The 23624-nt window shown below is 36.1% G+C and overlaps 1 protein-coding gene across 11 annotated transcripts in view; it reads left to right on the forward strand.

Annotated features, from left to right (window-relative positions):
* The window catches only part of PDLIM5 (PDZ and LIM domain 5), a 187662-nt gene that overhangs the window by 158394 nt on the left and 5644 nt on the right, over positions 1 to 23624 (forward strand). For all 11 annotated transcript variants that reach the window (XM_081048749.1, XM_081048739.1, XM_081048743.1 and 8 more), the window contains 3 exons: positions 8514 to 8688; positions 17993 to 18173; positions 20572 to 20692. In XM_081048749.1, coding sequence (XP_080904875.1) covers positions 8514 to 8688; positions 17993 to 18173; positions 20572 to 20692 — 477 coding nt within the window. The remainder of the gene's footprint in view (positions 1 to 8513; positions 8689 to 17992; positions 18174 to 20571; positions 20693 to 23624) is intronic.

Consider the following 23624-nt stretch of genomic DNA (forward strand, 5'->3'; position numbering starts at 1 on the left):
AATTTAGTATGTGTAACATTTCTGCCATACCTTTGTGAACAAAGTCTCTGAGATGTTGAATTACAATACTTTATTTCCCCCAGAATGTCACTTTGATGTAGCCCAGTTATTTATATGAGTACAGCATTAGCTTTGGTGCTTATAACAGGAACTCCCCTTGCAGTTGAGCCAGTTGTTTTTCACACCATAAAATTTCACATATGACTTCTGTCTTGTCAGGGCTGTAAATATTTGTCTTTTTTTCTTTTTGGGGGTGTGAATATTAGGATTCTTGATAGCCTTATTTATGACTTCATAAGAATGAAATATTACAGGATTTTAAATATATATATAGTGTGGTTATCCCCAAATTTACTACCATAACTTTCTCTTCTACTCTAATGGAGTAGTTGAAATATTTATACCAATGTAGAGTTGTACATCAAAATGGATTCAACATTCTAATGCTTCAAGCCTATTTGTCCTTAGCAGAAGTATGAGATCTATAATTACATTTCCCTTTCTGAAGCAATTTATATAAATCCTCTTAAATGTTCTCAAAACATGAAGAATCTAACCTTATATTCATATGTTTTATTTCAAGAATTTTGCAGCCATTAATTATAATGGCTGAAAAGTATGGGCAGCTAGGTATAGGGAAAGAAAGTAACATCTCTATAGGAAACTAATGTAATCTTTTGCCGATACAGAAAGGGTTTAAAAGTGGTCATCTAAGCTGTCAGACACATCAGGGCAACTAAAAAATAATGCTTTCATGCATTTTTCCTAAATCTATCTTACCAGGCCCATTAGGGAAATGAGAATGGGAGAAATCTGTCATCTCACTGATCACAATCCCCCCTTTCTAAACTGATCCAGAAGTTAGTACTGCCAGGTTTCGATCACATTTGAGGAGATCTGCCTTCATAGTTCCATGGTTTAAGGCAGTGACTGGCAAAGAGCTTGGCTCCCAGTAGCACCTAATAAATATTTGATGGGTGATTGCATAGGGACATAGGCTTCAGAGTCAGACACATGTGGTTTTGGATCCCAAATTGCCCACTCTTCTCCTTTGGCTTACATAACGTACCTTACTGGTTTGTCTCCTACCTCTCTCTCTGTCCTGAAAGAATTTATGTTATTTTGCCTTATGCCTTAGGAGTTCTTCTATTTTCATTCTACTCTTTCCCTGAGATTCCAGGGAAACTAACTCCCACAGCCTCAAATGTCATTAATGTGCTGATGACTCTGGACTCAATTCTAGCTTAGATCCAATAGAAAACTAATACAGGGGATAATCAGAAACATTTGAAAATTGGTTATTTGATGGTGTTATTTTAGGTTCAATAATGATATTATGCCTGGGTATTTAAAGAGTACTCTTAGAGAGATCATACTGAAATGTTATGGATTAAATGATAGATCTTGAATTTGCTTCATATTAGTTCAGAGATGGCAAGGGAGTGAGTAGGATATAGATAAAATGTGATCAGTTATGGGGTAATAAGTTGTTAAAGCTTGATTCTTTCCCTTTATTAAATTTTACTAGTTTTTGAAATAATGGATTTGTTCTTTAGCATCCTCTAAAAATCAGTGCAGTTTTTTTTTTTTTAATTCCAGAATTATTTTGAGCTTGTGGGTTTAAACATATTTAAAGTGTTTTGATCCTTTCTGGTTGTTATTATTAATGCTCAAACCATGTCATCTGCTTTGTCAAGTCTATTTGCTACAACTCTAGTAGCCTTTGATAGTGTCCTTGCTTTCTAATTTGACAAGATAATCTAGGCATTCGTTGTTCAGTTTTTGTTCCAGTCCTAGAATCCAGCAGTTTCTCTAAGACGTCTGGTTCCTTTGAGTGAGAAGACACTAATTTTGGTGCTAGAGTCATTCATTCTCTAAACAAAGATTTATTAAGCAATATGTCAAGGACTGTCCTAGGTGCTAGAGATAGAGGCAACAAACAAAATACGATGTCCTTGGCCTCAAGGTGTGAAGAACTAGATAATCAAAAAAATATAAAATGGGTTCGATGATCACTGTGGAGAAAGACAAACCAGTTAAGGAGTATAGGGAATGCCGGTTTGTGGGGGAAGATGTTGCTGTTTTATATAGGATGATGAGAGAAAGCCACGTTGATAAAATGGCCTTTGAGCAGAGACCTGAAGGAAGTGAGAGAAGAAGCCATGCAAACAGCTGGGGAAAAGATTTCCAGACGGAGGGAATAGAAAGTAAAGGCCCTGAATCAGAAGCATGCTGGACATTGAGAGGGATAGTAAGGAATCCAGTGTGGCTCACCTGTGTTGGCCACAGGGAGAGTGGCAGAGCAGGTCAGGCAGGTAACGGGAGTCAGAGTCTGTAGTGCCTCTGGTTTTAGTTCTGACTTAGAAGGGAGCCGTTGGAGAGTTTGCCGCAAAGTAGCAGCATGATCTGATTTAGTTTTTACTGGCTTCTGTGTTGTTGGCAAGAAATAAGATCTAGAGGCAGTAACTGCAATAGGCCACATAAGAGATGACTGTGGCGTGGGCCAGGGTGTACTATAGGGCTGGGAGGAAGTCGTGAAGTTAGTTATTTTTTGGATTGTTGTGAGCGGTTCCTCTTCCAGCACCAGACTTGTTCTCCTACTGAGTTACATGTTCAGCAACTCAAAAACACTGTATCTAGTAAGAGTAATGTACCTTAGAAGAAAGACACTATCAGTGTCTCTTGTTACTTAAGTTTGTTTTCTGGGCTGTCACTCCCCAGCCCCAGCCGACTTATGTTTAGTTTCCAAGTGAGATTTGATATAAAGTTGTATTTTTTCAACTAGTACATATCAGTAATAAAACTGTTTTACTGGTAGTTGAATAATTTGCCTTGAACCAAAAGAGTTAACTGATGAATTCCTTGCCTATTCAAGTGCAGTCGAGCCAGGTGTTTAACGTATACGTTATAATCTTCACCACTGGTTTTTTAAGTGTATTGGTTTAGAGTTAACAGCCGTTTTTGAGCAGGGCTGGAAAGCAGAAATATCAAATATCCCATCTTATTCTGTTTTCAGAGAATTCACACATTGTACTAGAGGCTCTATTGCCCTTAATCAGTGTTTTCTCTCTGAAAACTCCTTATTTATGTAAATAAGTTCCTTTTAATGAGCTCAGCTATTTTTGAAACGTAGTAAAAAATTAGATAATTTATAATTCCCTATATATTACATAGTATTTTATAATATTGTGTATTATGTATTATGCAAACAAATCTCCAGTGATACACTTTTGTAACCCATAGTGCAGAAGTTACTTGGATAACTTAATAATCACTTGGTTGGAGCCTTACAATGATGAGAAAAGAAAACATAAGTAAACCTCAGGATAAGATTGCTTCAAACTTGTTTTAACTAATTTGCTAAATAATGCAAACCTAAATCATGGGCTTGGGGGGGAAAAATGCAATTAAGATTTTTCTAAAGTAAAGAATTTTTAGTTTATCTTTCCAAATAACATATCACACAGATTTACCAATAACAGGAAATAGATGTTCTACTAAATTAGTGAATATATGTGCTTCAGTTTTTAAAAATTCGTTATGCCAGTTAATAGTCTGTTGTCCAGGAGAGATTACTTCTTTATTTCTTTGTAGTAAATTAAATTTCACATTTAGTTAAGTCAGAGGTCTGGTTGCTTTTTTAAAGAAGTACTGCCCCTTAGAATTCTCAGATAAATCACTATCACAAATATTTTAAAAACTAGAAGCTCAGCATATTGTGGGTATATTTTACTTGATTAATATGATAACTTTACATATTATACACTGAGAAAGTATTCTATTATGCTGCTAGTTTTTTCCACAAATTTGTATGTACTTATTCAATGATAATCTTCATAATTTTAGGTTTTAGTAGCAGTGCTGAAAGACAAAAGCATAGAATAAATATGACTGTATATCATTCAAAACCCAAGTACTCATAAATAACATTCTAAAGTTAGGAAAAGATATTCTCACCAACACTATTGGTTTAGAAAGTAGCTAATGGCTCTGAATATCTTTTATTCCCTCGTTCCCTCCGCTCCCCAACTCCGGTTCAAGCCATTGTTTCTCAGTCTAGTTGTGTAGGGCCCAGCTCCCTGGCCCTTGCTGGTATTATGAGCCCCCCACACACACTGAGGCAGTCGGTCGCTATTTATTGGTAGGCTGCTCACAGCAGCTGGCCACTCACACTGGCCGCGGGCGGCTCCTGGCCGCACACAGCAGCTCACACCAACCCAGCTCCAGGAAGAGCTGTTGTTCACAGTCTTAGCTGTAGAGGGCGCAGCTCACTGGCACATGTGGGAATTGAACCCGCCACCTCGGCGTTAGGAGCACAGCGCTCCAACCACCTGAACCACCGGGTCGCCCCTTCTAAATTTCTAGATGGGTTTTGTGGTGCTGAAATGTATTTGATACAAAAGAAAAAAAATAATTTTAAAACATGACCCCAGTAAAATAGAGATTAGCCACAAAAAAAGCCAAATTTGATGGTAGCTGCTCAAGATTAAGATTAAAAAGGAAAACTTGAGTCAAGGACTAACTTCCTGATGTTCTCATTGTGACACTTTACTGACTCACTCATTATCCAGTTTGAATAAGTCACTTAAATTGTTTGTGACTTAAGCTCCTTGCTTGTGAAAGGAGCTAATTCAATGTTCCTAGTTCTACTAGGACTTAAGTGGGAAAAAAAAATATTACAAATAAGTATATTGTCATTTTAGAGATTGTCATCTCTAAAGAGATGTCTATTTTTTTCTACCTGACAGTAGGTGATTTTTAAGTTGGGTTCTGTAAGTTTGAAGTATTTTTAGTCACTATACCCATGAAAGACCCTTTTGTCCATAGGGTAGTAGTTCTCTACAGAATTCTGAAGGATGTAGGGCTCATTTTCTGGGGCTTCCCCGCTCCCAAGACCTCACCTTCTTGACACTCCTCTTTCCCAGTAAGCCAAGAGAGCAGAAGCCAGGGGGTTGGCACTTGATGGCTCAAAAGTTGCCTAGAGTAGTGAGAAGTTCAGTTTACAGAAATGAAACATCATTTTATTCATACGGGAAGTAACTGGGCCTTGGAAATGCTCAGGCTTGGTAATTAACAGGCTTGTGTAGCTTTGTGTGCGGGCCAGTGTGCTAGCAACACAGCAACAAAACGGAGGTGTGAGGACATCGGTCCTATCCAGAGTGGTTAAAATGGGGCAGTAACAGAAAACAAGGCTTTTCTTCCCAAGAAAGGAACAGCAGTGAGCTTAGAGCCTTTTTATATGTGCTTAAGACCGTCAGATGTTTCACGTTTAAGAATGGCTTCTCATGTTAAATAAGTTAGTTCCCCGCGTACCTTCTCCTTGAGGCATGGGCCAGATGGATTACGTCCCATTTTACAATGACTGATGCAGAATTACTACACTCTTTTATTGCTAAAAATGTCTCAGTGACTCAGTACTTTAGGGCTTATGCATAGATAATGTGATAAAATAAAGGCATATGGTAGATGAAAGGGTTTGACTCTCTTTGAGGTTTGGTTTTCAGATTTTTCAGTTGGTAATTTTCCCACTGTTTGAAATCCTGAACCTAATCCACATTTTAAAAATCTCTGTAGTGTCCTTTAAAAACGCAAAAATGAAAATGATTTGGAACCTTCTCTTTTTCATTTACTTGGTTAAATATTAATTTTTGCCTTCTATTTTGTAAGGCAGTGTTCTGGTAGTAGGTAGAGTTTATCATTTGCTTTGGAAGGAAAAGATACTACAGGATATTGATAAATAGCAAATAAATTACACAGGCAGGGATGTTACAGATGTTAAGAGGAGCAGGAGAATACTCATAGCTGGGATCGTCAGGGAATACTGGGGACAAAAATGGAACTTTCATGAGCCATGCAGAATGGGAAAACTGAGCAGCAGAGGACAGAGAGACATTGCATTGGCTGAGGATCATAGAAGCATGGCATGTTCAAAGGACAGTGAATAGACAAGAACATAGCGTTTAAGAGCACATCTCTGAACACAGACTGCCTGGAGTCAGGACTGCCCTTTGTTTGGTGTTTGACCTTGGGCAGTTTCTTAACCTCTCTTTGCCACAAGAAGAGTAAAAAGGGGCTACTAAATCCTAGGGCTACAACAGCCTAAATCCTAGGGCTGTTGTAAGGATTTGAGAACAGTGCCAGCACAAGTTAACTATTAAGAGAGTAGAATCGAGTATGATGATGATGACAGGGATGTGAGTGAGCACAAGAGAGAAGGTTGTAAAGGGGATTCGAGTGAAGTCCTGGAGGGACTGGACTGGCAGGGCTGCGTGGCATTTGCAGTGGGGAGTTATCGAAAGCTTTGCAGAAAAGAACGATCGGGTTCGTGCGTTTGGAAAAAGAATGTAGCAGAAGAGGTCAAAGAAGAGACTGGCAGCAGAGAAACTGCTTAGGAGGCTTGTAATGCTGCAGACTGGAGGGATTGAAACTAGGACTGAAGTGATAGGAATGGGTTCAGATTAGAAAGAAGGGACAGACCTTGGAAACATTTACAGTGAAACCATTGTTAGCACCTGGGCACTGAATGTCAGGGACATAGGAGGCAGAGGGCCATGCCTAAGTAAATGGCAGTTCTTAGGAAGAGCTGGGAAGATGTGCAAGAAGGTGAAATACATTTTGCATGTCCTGAACTTAAAGACATAAATAAGATTTGGCATGGAAAATGCATGTCTGGTGGTGGTCCAGGAGAAATCAGGCCTGGATATAGAAATTGAAGGCCCACAGAGAAGAGAGTTGTGCTGTGTGAGTCAATGAGGTTAACAAAGAAGAGAGTATACAAAGTGATATCACAATGGTTTTCTTTCCCATTTCTGTAAGAGAAAGTATGCGTTGAAGAGAATGAAAACATGTTCCCAGTCCAGTTGAATCACTTGAAACATGGGCAGTAGTCGGGCTCCCCAGCCAGTCAAATGCCATTCCACAGCTGGAGTGCCAGGCCAAGCACCGTAGGAGATGTGCTCAGTGTCTGTGAGTGCTTGGGTTCTGGAGCTGTACTTCCACGTGACTGCAAGCAGGCTTCATGGTGCTGAGGGAAAATTATCCTAATTTCATCTTATCCAATTCTGACTACACCTTTGATATGGATCCTGTCAATACACACACACACACACACACACACACACACACACACATTTTATTAATTTGTAGTATGTGTGTGCTTGTCTTAAAAGCTGTTCCTTTTAAATCTTTTTAATGTATGCCTTTTCTCTTTCATGACATTTTAATTGCCTGTGGGTAAGGAGCTGGACTTCTGTTGGTTTCAGTCCCTTACAGTTTTCACATTCATTTATGTATTGATTCCAGTTCGTTCGTTCCTTCGTTCATTCATTCATTCATTCATTCATTCCAGATACTGTGTTAGTTACAGGGGTAATGAATAAGACATAGTTCCTGCCCTCGGGGAGCTTATTAGTTGGAGAAGAAAAGATACATATTGAAGCAGTAATAGTAGTTGAAGCAGTAACAAAGTCATTCATAGGAAATTATGGGAACGTGGAAGAGAAACATTTAATCAGGATGATGTGGAGGGGACCGCAGGGCAAGGTAATTCAGGAAGGACTTTAGGAGCCATTGACTATTGGGCTGAATCTTCAACAATAGGTAGCAGTTACCAGGAAAATAGGAAGAAGGATAGAGAAATGACAGTGAAGGCCCATTCACGAGGAAAAGTGAGGCAGGTTGGTGTTGATGTAGCATAAAGTGAAAGACGGGGAGGGCTGGAAGTGAGGCGGTGGAGCAGGCAGAGACCACTGGCAGGACCCGTGTGCAGTGCTTGGAAGTACGGTCACAGAACAGGACATCCTAGAACTGGTTTGCACAGAGTTGTGATCGGGCCAGATGTCAGTCTTAGGCGGCAGTTGGGAGTCTGAATTTGTAGAGGACAAGACATTTTGGCGGCTCTTGCAGGTGGGAGACATTGAGGACCAAAACCAGGACAATATTGTAGGAATGGAGATGAGGGGCAAAACTAAGAACGAATGTGATATACAATCCGCAGAACCCATCAGCCCACAGATGAGGGAGAGGAAGGCTCTAGGGTGATTCTAATGTGTAAGGTAGCGGCCTTACACGGTCGGTGACTGATCGCACAGTCATCGCACAGAGAATACAGGGAGAAAGCTAATGTGGTAAGTTCATTTTTGGTATTGGTATCTCCAACTCACTCGGATTTTTTAATGTGCTTGTGATCTATTTGGAGTTCGATGTAATTATTGGTTCGCAGAGATGTCTGGATGACTTGAAATACCTCGCTGTCAATATTCACCCTAGCCATTCCTCCTCTTGGAAGCGACATGCTCTACATGCTCCTGTCATAACTCTCTCACTGTGTTGTAATCCTCGATACTCTTTTCTATTTATCCCTGTAGTCACAGAACAGTGTTTGGTATGTAGCCTCTCCTTAAATTTGAGTGAGCAAGTGAATACATTATTTTTAAAAGTAATAATATTATTTATTAGAAAAAGTTTATATTTGGCTTATTTTCATTCTGATTCTTCTGTGTTTGAACTCCTAGCACCTTCCACCGGAAGAATCTCAAATAGTGCAGCTTCTTCAAGATCAGTGACACCAGGCAGCTCATCTGTGGGGCAGCCCCAGCCCAGCGACCAGGACACTTTAGTGCAAAGAGCTGAGCACATTCCAGCAGGAAAACGAACTCCAATGTGTGCCCACTGTAACCAGGTCATCAGGTTGGTTGTTTTTTAATTTTCTTGTAAGTACTTAATACCAATGTTAGTATTTATATATGTGTGTGTGTGTGTGTGTGTGTGTGTGTGTGTGTGTGTGTATACTGAAAGAGTCAAAATTTTATTAGTGAAAATATTCTTGCCATATTTCTATGGAATGGTTATTGAAGTAGGTAAATATGAATATATATTTGTTAGAATCTATTTTAATGAAAAGTAATTTTAGGCCCTCGAAATTAAAACTGAAAATACCAGTTTTGTCAGTTATTAATTCTTATAAGAATTAAGAAAAAAATAATGATTAATGTGGCCTTTCTGATAATAATAAAATTTTAAGACTCGAAGGGGCTCTGAAGATCATTTATCTGAATTTCATTATTTTACAAATTATAGAAGTGAGGACTTTCATTTAGATGAAAAATAACTAGTGACATAAAATAAAGAATTTTGAGTCCTAGAGGAAAGAAGATTGGAATTTTAAATACCTAAGCACCAAAAGATATATACGTAATTACTTTCAAGTCTATACATAAATGTTTTTGATTTTAGATTAGATCATAACCTGCTTCTTTATAATATTTTTGTCCAAATCTTATTTTATTGTAGCTTAAATTCCAAGTAGGAAATACGGTCCAGAGATCGCAAGTGAGTGTGCTATAGTGCCACTTACTAACTCTCGGAGCATTTCTTAATAAGCACTTTTAAAATGTTGTGAGGTATAGGCATGACTTCAGGGCCCGCAGCAGCCAGACCTCGTTGCTTCTGTGAGTTGCCTTGTTGGCAGGAATAAATGGTCAGCTGAAATGACCTCTCAAGCTTGCCCCTCATTTTTAATTTCTCCTGTTTTGAAAGAGTTAAAACAATGGCTTCTCTAAAGTTGAATAAGGTTAAGACTTCCTTGCATTTTTTCCCCTCCTCTATGTAATTATTGCTTAGGATAATACGTTTAGTTAATACTTAAAATGGGGCCCAAGAAACCTGAATACTTGAAGAACCAAATATATGCTTCTCCTTAACCCACTATTAAATGTAAATGTGTCAAGAACACAGCATACCATACATGGTTAAAAATAGAATAGCTTTCATATTTTCAAGGTAGTCCACGTGTTCATTTCAAACATGGAAAAACTGAAAGCAAAAATAAAAATTCATACATAATTCCACTACCTGAGGTAGCCACTATTAGTATTTTAGTTCATAGTTTTACAACACACACACACATACACACACACACACACACACACACACACGAGGACAGATATTGTTTACAGAAATAGGATAATAATACAGTATTCTGTATGCTATTATTGTTCACTTACATTGTATTTTCCATGGTGAGTACCATAGTTCCCGCTTACTATAATAATAAGAATTAGCCAGCAGTGGTAACAGGAACCGTGATTCTTATGGGGAGAAGTACCAAATCAGTAGAGGTTTCCACAGTCCAGCACAGTATCCAGCACACAGTCATTCATTGAATGTTGAACCTGAACAGATTACACGTGACTCTAGACTCACTTGTCATTCAAGCCATAATATCAATTCGGTTAGAGTCATTTTCCTAAAAGTACTACTCTAGGGTTACTGCCATACATAAATACTTAAACTATGTAAAATCTAATGTGGTACTGCTTTATCCCAGTACATAAAACACTGTTTTTAATGACTGACTATATTTAGTTATTACATTTTTAGGTTTAATATTAATGAAATAAAAATGAGTTCTGACTTGTCAACTTGTTTCTGTACGTTACGGTACCTTGGTAATATATACTGGTATTTAGGGAGACTATATTCTGGGTAAAAACACCCTTTTTGGAGACAGGAGTCACTGCTGTTTGTGTGCTGTTGTAAACAAGTAATGGGATGGGGTAACAAAATGTCAAACCATATCACTTGCTGATTCATGTTGTCCGATTATCAAATTTTGTGACATCCACTAATCACCACTACCAGCACAGCTAAGAAGACTTAGTATGGAGAAAATATGAAGATCAAAATAGAAATTACATTCCTAAGCCCTACCTGCCTTGCCTTGGTTTCAATTTTAATGCTAGATCAGGATGTAATTTTAATGCCCAATCTTCTCCATGTGAAATACGTATGTATTATGTTAATAACATGACTGGTCATCACTGATTGCTCCCTCATCTGTTAAGTTTTATATTGCACTGGATTATCCCAGCGCGTGTTATCAGTTAAGCACTAAAGCTTAATTTACTTAGGAAGTTAATAGGAACAGGGATTAGTTCATGTCAAGGTCTTATAACAGTAATTAACACAGCACGTTTGTTTGGTGCTCAAATGCTAAAGCAGCTTGAATAGATTGTGGTCAGTTCAGAGACCCAGTCAAAGCATAATTCTAGTTCTTGGCCTCAGTGTCAGTATCACTTACCAAAGCAAGGAGGCATGAGATCAAGTGACCGTCTCTCGGACACCTGTTTTAAAAACACGCTGCAGTTGCAGGCTTGGTACTTTCAGTATAGAATATTACAACCTGGCAAACTGAAAAGTTTAAGATTATTTTATCATTTGTATTGTTTGTTTTCCACAGTAATTTATGTAATTTGTTTATAATTTATATTGTTTACTTTATATTTATTTTCTAAATATTTTAAATTTCCAAAAACATTTTTTTTAAGTAAAAGCAAACTAAGGCAAGTTTTGTGTTTTTACTTATTTATTTATTTTAACAAAGTTAATTGTTTGAGGAAAACCTCAGCACCCTGAATCGTAGTCCTAAATTGGTTATCTCTTATAGAGTATATTTAGCTTAAAACTCCATAAATCATTTTATTTGGATCTAATATTTAAAATATTTTGGTTTATTTGAATCTTGAAGAGATGATGGATGTTTTGCCTAAATGGTATGATTTAGACTTTACTTTGATTAGTTGCTTTTTACAGATGGAGAAGATGTTACATTTAGGAAATTCTACTGAAGCTTTGATTAAGTTCGCTGTGCAACATTTCCATTCCATTTGTGATACAAGTACCATTTCTTCCACTCTTCCACTCCTGAGTAGATTGACTGTTGGAGTGGTGCTATAATAGGAAAACAGAAAATCAGACTAATGTAGCTATTCTACTTTTTCTGGTAGAATACGCTTATGAAAATTCTACTTATTTCTTGACTGTTACATCTTGTAGCATTAAAATCCATTGACCACTTGCATTATATGGAGTTAAGTGGACCATTCATATTTAGCTTCTTAGCATCTTTGTGTGAGAAGTCAGGGATTTATGGTGCTTGAATTTCTTCTTAGATTATGGAATGCTTAAAAAACAAGAGCCATAATACTATTATTGTTCTGTGTTTGCCAGCAATACAGCACCAGAACAGTCACATTCAGTCAACCCATTGTCTGTTCCAGTGAGAGAGAATTTTAACATTACTGAATTGTTTCTTGCTCAGTGATTTTCATATTTTTCTCATAAGGAGATCCATCTCAGTGACCCCAAGGAGAGGCCGACAGAGCGTTTTGCCTGTCTCACCATCTATTTCAATCTCTGAGCACTCCTTTATGAAAAGGTTTTGTTTCTTTTCCTTCTGGTTAAGATTTTACTTGCAAATAATAGGTTTCTTGGCTTACTGTGTTAGCCCCTGAATTTAAGGAAACAACCAAAAGACACAGACCAACATTTATGAGCAAGACATAGATCAAGAGTCAAGATTTACTGTAGTGAAAAATCTCTGTTTCCTTTGCCTGGTTTCTCTTCCCCTACATATTTGCATAGCTTATCTTCTCCTTCAGGTCTTTACTCAAATATCAGGATATTCCTGACCATCCTGTTTAAATTCTCCCACTCCCAAACCTCCACACACAGTCTCGCTCTCTCCCCTCCCTGCTTCATTTTTCTCCTCAGCATTTAAAATCTAACATACCAGTGTCTGTCTCCCCCATACTAGAATGTAAGTTCTATGCAAGCAGGGCGTTTTCTGGCTTTGTTTCTTGCTGTATCTTTGTTCCTAGAACAGTCCCTGGCACATATCATTGCATTTAGCAAATGTTTGTTCAATTGATGAATGAACTTTTTATAATACTTGGAAGAATGTATGATGTTTGTCTTGCCAAGTTGAAATTATATCCCACTTGTCTTACTACATAGAAGCACATTCCTCCTACTTTTCTGATTTTTTAATAACCTCAATATACAGAATGAACTATAATTGTCTCCAATAAACTTTTTTTAATTATCAATTAATATTACCTTATTTAGAACTTCTTCTTTTTATTCACTTACTATGTTTGGGCTCATTTTACCTGTACATCTATTTATTCTTAAGGAGCATATCCTTTATATCTTTAAAATAAAAAGCTATATTAGGCCTCAAAGCCTTTTTACATGCAATTATTTTAAAGGGCTGTGAATTAAAGATGAAAGAAGATCAACAAACTATATATTTTTAATGTCCAAATTGGAAAGTTTGGGCGTAATCCATTGGAAATTAAGAATTAAGGTGTCAGAAAATATGGTGTTTCAAAATTTTAGGAAGAATTGTTAATATTTCCAATTTCAAGTATTGTAAATCTTGAAAGATAGTCATTATGTGTTTCATTCTCTTTTTACTCTTTTCTCATCCTGCATGTGTCTGTGTATATTTGTGACTGTGTGTGTTGTACAATTTCTCCCAATAATATTTTTTGTTTCATTCTATTCTTCTAGCTGTGTTGTTCTTAGACTGTTTGCTCATGCTAGCCCCTTCCTAAAAGTTGAGCCTACCATAAAACGGGCTTATTCATTTTTATTTTTATATCTAGTTAAGTAGAATATCAGATTCTCTATTTTTTTAGCATAATTCTTCTTTTTTATGTGGCTTTGTTTTTAGCCTTTGGTTGATTAACTTATTTTGATTTCTTAACTTCTTTTTTTGTTTTTAATGTCTCCTGATGCAATATGTTTTGGTCAAATAAAAATTGTGATCTATGGTGGTTAGGCCTTAGAGGATTCCAGTTTTACATCATCCACCATGATCATAGGAAAGTTAGCTCCCTTCTCCTATGTCTCCTCCATCTTGTTACAGAGTTAATGTCTATCACCGAGGTTTATTGTGAGAATTAAATAACAAAGGGGAGCTAGAAGTAAGCATCTGATTTTGCATTTAATCCCTGTTAGATTGTCCCTGTTGAAGTTTGCTCTTCCGTTCACCTTTCTATTTGTAAGCTTTGCTTTTCCTCAGAACATTTTCCTTAGCATCCTTCCCTCTCTCTCCTTCCTATTATTTTTTTTCTTTTTGGCATAAGTCTCACAGAAAATAAAACGGGCAAAAAGTTTCATGCCGTAGCTCTTCTCTCTCAGCCTATCAATGCTCTAACTCCCTCCCCTCCCTTCCTTTGTCAGTCAGCAAGTATTTAGTAAGGACACAGAAGGTACAGAGTACTCTAAGAGGTAGCTGAATACTTAATTCCACTTTGCAGTTATCCAAGCCTGTTGTTCCAGTTCACAAACAGAAACCCAATCCTACATGGACCCAGAAGAACTTCGTCAGTGTTAATCCTGTGTTAATGAATTTGTTAAGTTAGTCTCTGCTGACACAGTGAAGAGAGTACTTTTTATATGTAAAAGATTTTATTGTTTAATCTGTACATAACTTAAAGGGCATTGATGAAGAAAGATGGTCTTTCAGCATAGCCAAGGATATCAGATTAGGCCAATATCTGCACTGAGCGTGTTTGTTTAAGAAAGGTCTGGCAGGAGCAACGGTCATTTTCAGCCCAGTTTTTAAAGGTACACAGGGAGTTTCTTTATTGTTGTCCAGATCTTTCAGTATCTCAATTTGATAAAGAAACTAAGGCAATATTTCAAAATTACCCTTTTGATGGACAATATTTATTTATTTATTTATTTAGTAGGGGTTCTCTATTCCAGAAAGCTTCCCAAAAGGCTTTTAAGAATACATGAAATATAAGATAACCTTCTAAATTATAAAAGGGAGCAAAAGAAGAATGAAAATCTCAAATGGGCTATTAAAAATGAACACTGCAGTGAGGTGATATCTCATTGTGGTTTTTATTTGCATTTCTCTGATGAAGTATGTACACCTGAAATCTGTGTAACTTTACTAACAGTTGTCACCCCAATAAACTTTCATTCAAAAAGAAAAAGAATAAACAAACGAAAACAATGAACAGTGGACAAATTTGATGTTGGCACTGGACAAGACCTACAACAATGACACACATACTTGCCTGTGGTTAGACTAAATTTGACTTTAAGCCTTCCAGCAGTCAACAACCAAAAAAGGAAATTAATTTTGCAAATTACTAGACAGTAAGATAAAAAATCAATCTAGTGCTCAGAAGAAACAGAACTGTACTTGCTGCAAAAATCTGAAAGGGATTTCTCCAAGGAATCCATGTGAAAATGGCCCTGTGTGATCTAACAACACTTTCAGCAGCAATTTGCGGGAAGAGCAAAGGTGGATTTCATAGAGCTATTTCCTGTAACAAATGTTAGTGCGGACTGATGGTGTCACACTTAACACGGATCATAATTCTGTGGGATGGGTCAGGTCCATATGCTCTGATTTGCAGAACCCTGTTCTCTGCTGGTCTGACTTGATCTCAACACATATTTTAGAAAATCTAGAAAAAGAATCATATCGTCTTCAATCAGTTATTCTTAAATGTCTTTTTTTCTTAGTTGACCTTTCTTGGCTATTTGGTAGCACTGATAGACATACATGTTCCAGGAGTAAAGCTCTTTATTCCAAGCGCATACCAGCACTTAGCTTTAAGGGAATACAGGTTGATTGACTTCTTTTGAAAATTGAGCAGCCTAAGGATACTGGTCTCGGGGCTTATCCAGGCTTATGGATGAGGTGAAGATGTACCCTAATAAAAAATTCACCCTAGTAAATTGTTTTGAACAATCTGAACATACAGACCAATGGTAGCATGAAACCCTAAAGTTCTACCACAGTCTTACATTGTGGTCCCAGTAAATTTAACCTGGCAGGTTTTTCAAGCATATGTAACCTGATACCCACCTGGTGGAAAAGCTCAGAGCACTCATGAAACTCTGTCTAGCTTTGAGCATTGTGACTCATTGGTTTATCTTTGAAGGAAAACTACTTGCCAAACCGTATTTTGCCATGTATAATGCGTACTTTTCCGCCCAAATTTGTGAGGGGAAAATAAGGGTGCGCATTATACATGGGTAGTACTAATTCTGTATCTATATAAATGTTTTTAATTATTTTATTTATGCTTATGAGTTAAAAGTGTAACTCTAGAAATCAGTAACAATATCCATATGCAAAGTAATACCCTGGAATATGTTAATCAGTTTTGTTTAATTTATGACGAACTTGCAACAACGAAGAGTTCTTGGCCTTCTATGATGCTTAAATATCCTAAATTTGTTACCAGTACATAAAATTTCTTGTGCTTTGTATCTGTTCTTGTGTTTTGTAATATTTGTTGCATAAAATTGCTAGTACCATAATATGTTAAAAAATAAAAGCTAAAAGTCCTATATAATACAAAAAAACAAGTATTTAAATATAAACAAATAAAAAATTGAATTAAAAAATTAAAACAAAAGATTGTTTTCCCTGAAAGTTTGGGCCAAAAATATGGGTGCACATTATACACAGCAAAATATAGTATATACTGAGAAAATGAAATGAAGGAGCTGGTTGAGTAGGGTTGGTACTTACAAACCAGTTAAAAATTGACGGACTTCCTACCCAGAGTAACATATTTGGTTACAGAGGTGATCTGTAGCCCTTTCTTTCTTTCTTTTTTATCTAGTAGAATTTAGTTAACAAAGGCATTCCTTATTAGAGATAAGAAAACTGTAGTGCCCTAAAATTTAAAAAATAATAATATGAACTACTTGTCTCACATGCTAAGAGAGCTGCATGCACGACCTTATACAAAATGGAATATTCTTAATAAGAACCAAGGCAACAGAAAGTGGGGCTAGAAAACACCCCGTTACCACAGAACACATTTTAATCATTCATCAAAAGCCTTTCTACTTTCTTGACTCTTACAGAATTAGGTACCACTTCCGAGTATAAACATCAATGTATTTGCAAAGAATTTCCTAGTGGGAGATAGTTACTAAATTTGTAGAGTTATGTTGTTAAAGGCTAAAAAAATGCTTCAAATTTATGATGCTTATTTCTGTGACTTTTCCTATTAATAACCTGCCTCAAAGTCAGATATTTGATGCTTAATAACAATTACCCTGTGGTCTCTAAGTGATGATCATTGATGGTAATAAGATCAAAGGCAAAATATCAGTTGACTACAACAGTATACTAGAAATCAGGGAATTCAGCTTCTGGCCTTCACTCAGTCAGTGATTTTATGGTATTTGTCGTATCTTTTGAACATTCAGTATCTCAGCGTTTTCATCTGTTAAACTGAGTTCGTAATAACTGCCCTGGTCTGTCTCACAGGAATGCTGCATGGACAAATTAGATAAGTGTAAAAGTGCCTTGGAGGTAAAGCCACTCTATGAATAAAAATTAGTGTGATGTAGCTACTGAAAAGTATGTTGCAAAGGCTAGAATGGTTCATCTCTGCAGGCTTGATGACTAGATAAGGCTTCGTAATGGATTCCTGTCAAGCAAACCAAACCCCTCTTATCAGTTCATGACTGTGTGGTATTTAATGGAAAAAAAAAATATCTTTGCAAACATTTGTTACCTTGATACAAATGTGTATTAAAACTAAGTCACATTTGAATTAAAACCTTTCTAAGTAGCTTCAAACAACTTCTAATATCCAATTTACAGTTTCTGTAGTCTTTTTGGAGGGTGAGGATTTGATGTGTTTAATAAAGTTGAGAAATAAATACATGAAACAATGTGTGGGGAAGAGAAATTGACTAGAATGTTTTCTCAGGTAATAGTTATTATTTTTAAGTCTGACATCAAATTGGTATTTTTTTCTTTTGTTTATTTTATAGAAATATCATGCGCTCATCTGAAAAAAAAACATTTTTTTCTTCTGGCTACTTTATTTTCTGTCACAGTTAACATCCTCATTCTCAATCATAATCATGACACAAACAGATTCACTCATTGCAAATCAAAACCCATAACTACCAAATCTCTTGAAGACCGAAAAATATGGGGGGAGTTTGGCCTTTCAGTGTTCTTACTCCTCCTCTCTTTTCACATAAATGTGCAGAGAGTCCTCATGTAAATTTACAGCACCCATGTGTTCAGTCCTTGAGAAGGAAAATTGAGCAAGTAATTAAGAGTTTGGACATTGTATAAAAGAGGTCCTATCCAGGCAAACTTGAGAATCTTATTTCTAAGCCAACTTGATCTCTTTGTTTCTGGCAGGGGACCATTCTTAGTGGCACTGGGGAAATCTTGGCACCCAGAAGAATTTAACTGTGCTCACTGCAAAAATACAATGGCCTACATTGGATTTGTGGAGGAAAAGGGAGCTCTGTATTGTGAGCTGTGCTATGAGAGATTCTTTGCTCCTGAATGCGGCCGATGCCAAAGGAAGATCCTTGGAGTAAGTATTGGAGATCTTTATATTCTGGATGAATATCAGAGCAGAACCATTTCTGTTACGAAACCCTTCCATCATTTTGACTTTTTATTTTCTTCTTGCTTGTTCCCTTCTCTGCTTTCATCACTATTTATTATTGTAAAGCAAAACTAAATAGACCTCTGTGGATCGGACTCATGGGGTTAAGTTGTCTTTGGTTTTGTCTTACTGAGTGCTGGTTTGTCTGGTGAAAGTCTAGCCACTGTGGGGGAAAAATAATTTACTGTGGGTGTGCTACCTCAACAGGACTCTGTTTGCTCAGGAATGAAGAGGTCGCACAGGACCACACACATCAGAGTTCTCAGAACTGACACCTTCACTGTTTTAAATTAAATTCCATAGCTTTTATAAGAGCAGCATTTCCCTATTTGTCAGAGTTCAAGCACGGGGCACAGATCTCATGAAGTTTATAAAACATGAGACTTACAAATGATATATTTTTCTTGAATGCATATAATGTTTAAAAATACAACCTCAGTTTTATGAGAGTATACATATATAGAAAAATAATAAAACTACACTTTTTTTGGCAGAAAGGGAGTAATTTAGGAGTCAGGTACATAATAAATAATAATGAATGAATGAATTTCTTACTCTGGAATACCCAGTTTGCAATTACAAAGTAAGGGCCAGGCATTTCCTATGGATGACCAGGAATTAGAATTTTACTTTAAAAGCAGCCTAGGTACCTGGTCTCATGCAAAACTCATACAGCTTATACAAAATTTGGAAACGTGATCGCTGAGTTCTGATATTCTGACTATAAAGATATAATAATGAAACTAAATTCATATCAATTAAAAAGTTAATATAAATTATTGAGTAGTCTTTAATTTTAGAATATGTTTTTAAATATGTCTAAAACTTTGAGGGCACTTAAAAATTCTAAATATACCACATGAAGTATTTCTGTAGTATTGATTTGTACAATATGTTGGGAACAAAAGGATAGACTAATTCAGGTTCTACCTTCCCAAATGACCAATAATAAATAGGAAATATTAATACTGTTTTAGGATATAAATATATTCTATGGATTCTAGAATAATGAATAAAATAAAGTTAAGTAAGAGTCTTAGAACCAAATGAGATTCTAGGAAATGGAAATCTTATACTCAGTGCTTCCGAGATTGATCAGACTGTCACTAAAAGGACAGATTCTCTGGATTGTGTTTTAGTTGTTGGTCACTTAGTATTAAAGAAGGAATAGCAGTCTGTCTCATGTATAGAAAGGGAAGTGTATGCTGGTTCCCTGGGAATTGGTTTGGTTCAATGTACATTTGTTGTACATGTTCATGGTGCTCTTTTTGGATCTTCACAACTGCAATTTTTTTTTGTCCTTCAGTAGTGAACTATGGCATTTTCTATGGCTAACAATTTTTTCTATGTCATTTTCTTTTAGTTTGACAGTATTTTTTTAGTATAAAAGAAAATATTTCACTCTACAATTGGAAAATACAAAAAAAATGTAAAGAATGAAATTAAAATGACCTATGTATTTATCAATCCCAGATAATACCTGTTAACGTTAGGATAGGTTTTCTTCCAGTTTGCTCCTTATAAGGAATTCATTTACAAAATTATAACCCTACTTTATGTATAGCATCCTCTTTTTGTGATAAATAGTATGGAAAGGGTAAATTCCCGTGTTACTAACTATTCTTCAGAAATGATTTTTAATGGCTCTATCCCTTAACCTCAATCTAAAGAAATGATTCCCCAAAATTATTTTACCAGTTAAAATCTGGCCCAAGGTTTTGATACTTGGTGTATTTAATCATAGGGCCACTGTTGACTAGAATCCATGCATTATGGTTCAAATTTTAGACACGGCTTTGAATGTGTGCTTAGTATAGTCACAGGTAATTTCCAAAATCCTGAACATGTGTTAAACTGATTGGATTACACCGATTAAGTTATTGCTTCCATAATGCACCAATGTATAGTTTTGTTTTAGTTTTTAAATGTTTTGCCCTTCCTCCGTGACATTTTCAAGATAATACTATGAAACCTTTATAAGTTAATGTTTTCTGACACCCTTTGAGAGAAAGCAGAAGGTATTGTAACAAGCACTAAGAGATGCTTACTTTATTCACTGCATGTATAATGTTTAAATAACACAGTAATCATTCTTTAAATATACTTATTGATGTGTATTTGTGAGAAATGCACATGTTAATGTAATGCATCAGTTTAGATGATTATGAGTCTGTCCTTACGTATCTTCTGTTACTTAGGTGAAAAACTCAAGGCAGAGAAAAAGTATGTGTGTTTCGTTTGGGTCAGTTGAGAAGGGCAGTATTTGTCGAGCATTTGTGTATTGTCATCTTTTTTTTTACATCCAATTACCTTTCTATAACAGGAAGTCATCAATGCTTTGAAACAAACTTGGCATGTTTCCTGTTTTGTGTGTGTGGCCTGTGGAAAACCTATTCGTAATAATGTTTTTCATTTGGAGGATGGTGAACCCTACTGTGAGACAGGTAAGATCCTGAAGCCATTAGTTTCTTAAGTTTTGAATGAAGATAAAATATGAGCCCTTATGTTGTTGTAAAGTTGAAATGAACTTTTAGGTAAAATAGTTTTCCTAGTTGTTTTAGTAACATTTAATGTTATTCTAAATACATAGCCAAAAAACTATAAAATTTTATGTGATTTTTATCAAAACACATAATTTAATTAACTTAATTAACAGAAGTGAGCATGTAGACATAACTTGGTAGAAAAATATTTTGCTTGAATCCCAAATAATTTATGGATATAAGTTCTACAAAATTGTGTAGCTTAAAGCCATCTCTTATAGTTTCAGTAAGTGAATTTTGAATGGTTATAAACATGAAAAATGTTCAACTTTTGAATATGATACTGATTTGTCCTTTAAGGAAATTGCCTTGACGATAAGTCGGAAATCCTTTGTTACTTTTACTGAATAGGAGGGCAGTCCTAGCTTGGATTGCTCCCTTGGTAAAATTGTTTTTAATAAATTAGTATCTAAGGACCAGTCTTCTACATTTGTCTTATTACCTGGACTCTGGATACTTCCTTTGCTTCCCAGAGGCTGTAAGTGAACTTCGTAACAATTACTTATTAACATTATCCTTACCTAGACATGACTACCACACATACATTTTTCAAAAATAAAACATTTTTCCTTTATCACATCTTCACTCATTATACTGCTTTCCTACTATTAAATTTTACTGTTCTACCTTGACATTCAAATTGTGGTGCTAGAAGAAGGAAGTATTCCACACCAGTCAAGTTAAAGGAGTGGTCAGCTTCAAATTAGAGGCTGGTCAACATCACTCAGTCCTTCTTTGCCTACTCAGTATTCTCTTATTTTCACCTTTCTTTTAGCTCCTTAGTTAGGGCCAATCTAGAACTCTGCCAGACTGTCTACCAGGAAGCCCTATGGAAAGGCCATTGAACGACCCCGTGAGCCCATTGGGACAAGATGGCTACAAGCTGCCTACCCCGATTCAATGAGAATATTTCACATTTTGTATTAGGTTGGTGTCAAAGTAATTGCGGTTTAAAAGGTTAAAAAATACTTGCAAAAACCGCAATTACTTGTGTACTAACCAAATAATTCCACTTAATCCTTCTGAAGAAAGAGCTGTTTGTTTTAAAAGCTTTTCAAGGCTAACTAGTATAGTCCCTATCTAGTCAAAACACATATAAAACTATCTAGCATTAATAACATATATAATGTAATCTAAACAGTCATTTTTAAAACCCAAAAATTGCCTACAGGAAGGGAAAAACATTACTGAAGACATTTATCTGTTACTTCTGATCACCTTGGTTTATGATTGTTCTTTTTATTTAACCTCTCAGACTTGTTCTTAACCCATCCTTCCCCATCTCAATAAATGGCCCACTGTCCACTATCCCAAAACCTCTAACACATAACCCTCCAGTTTATATATTGAATTAATTGATTTCTCTCCACCTTAGCTGTCATCACTAAATCCACTCACTTGCACTCTTTGTGTGGACATTGGAATCGCCAACTAAATGGTAACTTTTTCCCGCCAGTCCTCAATAGTTATGGTAGTGTTTGTTTAAATGTGAATTATATTGTACTTGATACCCTTCCCAGCTTCCACTAGAGTGAAAACTATATTCCTTACTCGTGCTGGCTTTGCCAACCTTTCTCCTCCTACCTTACTTTCTGTGACTGGATTCTAGCCATGCCCGGTCCCTTTACTGTTTCTCAATATGCTAAGATTCTGCCTGCCTCAGGGTTTTGTACCTGCCATTTCTTTTAACAGAAATACTCTTCCCCGCTTTTTTGTGGTGATTCCTCCTTTTCCAACTCTCAGCACAACTATGACCTCCTCACAGAGGCCTTTCCTAACCCCTCTATATAGTGGAGTGTTTTATACCGCAGGTATTTTATACCACATCACTTATCTTTCCTTCATAGTACGTATTACAATCTGAAATTGCTATTTATTTTTAAAATACGATAAATTATGACATCCTGTTCCCAAGGACAATATAAGCCCCATGAGGAGAGAGCAACCACATCTGTCTTCTTCACCACTATAACCCTGAGCAGTGCCTAGAACAGTGCCCGGCACACACAGCCCTGTGGATTTGTGTTTAACAAATAGTGCTAAGGAATATTGAAGATTGCTAATAAAGGTGAATCAAGTTGAAAATGATAGCTTACTTTCTCCTCCAGCCCAAGATGGATTGAAAATGTCGAAAGCTAAAGGGGGAACCATGAATAAACACAAGTAGTGAGAGTAACTGCATAAAAGAAAATTAAAATGCCGATAAATTATAATTTAGTATTAATAAAGAAACATTTTGTCAAAACTGCTTTCTTCAGAAGGAAATCCTATGACTATTTTATGACTATAATCTGTGTCAAGTAAACACTCTTCTCTGGCTAATGATTTTAAACACAAGGTCATAAAATTAAAAGGAAAATATAGGAAACAAAATAGTGACTAATATTGTGATATAATCCAGCAAGAAAACTCAGTCATGGCACTTATTCATGGAAGTTTCCTGTGACTTTTTATTTTCATCCTTAACAAGTCAGATATGCTATAAAATTTGCTAATACCAGATATTTCTCTTGATTTTTCATTAGTCTTATTGTTCCCAGTTATTGAAAGTTCTTTTGCATTTTATTGAGACAATCATGTCTATTGATAACTTACGTGTTGTATTAAAGTAGTTGGAGAAAAATGAAAAGCATCACATGGAAAAATACAATAAAGGATGTTAAATTGTATAAATAACATTTACCAGGGTAACCAGAAACAACACTACACATGTATCTCGAGCCAAATATTATGCCATCTGAAAAATTTTCCAATTACTAGTAACTTTATCATTTCATTTAATTCCAATATTATTGCTGCTTTCTAGGAACAGTCATTTTAAAGCTTTGTCACA

Source organism: Rhinolophus hipposideros, assembly GCF_964194185.1.
Source record: "Rhinolophus hipposideros genome assembly, chromosome: 1".
In the NCBI taxonomy this organism is placed as follows: Eukaryota; Metazoa; Chordata; class Mammalia; order Chiroptera; family Rhinolophidae; genus Rhinolophus; species Rhinolophus hipposideros.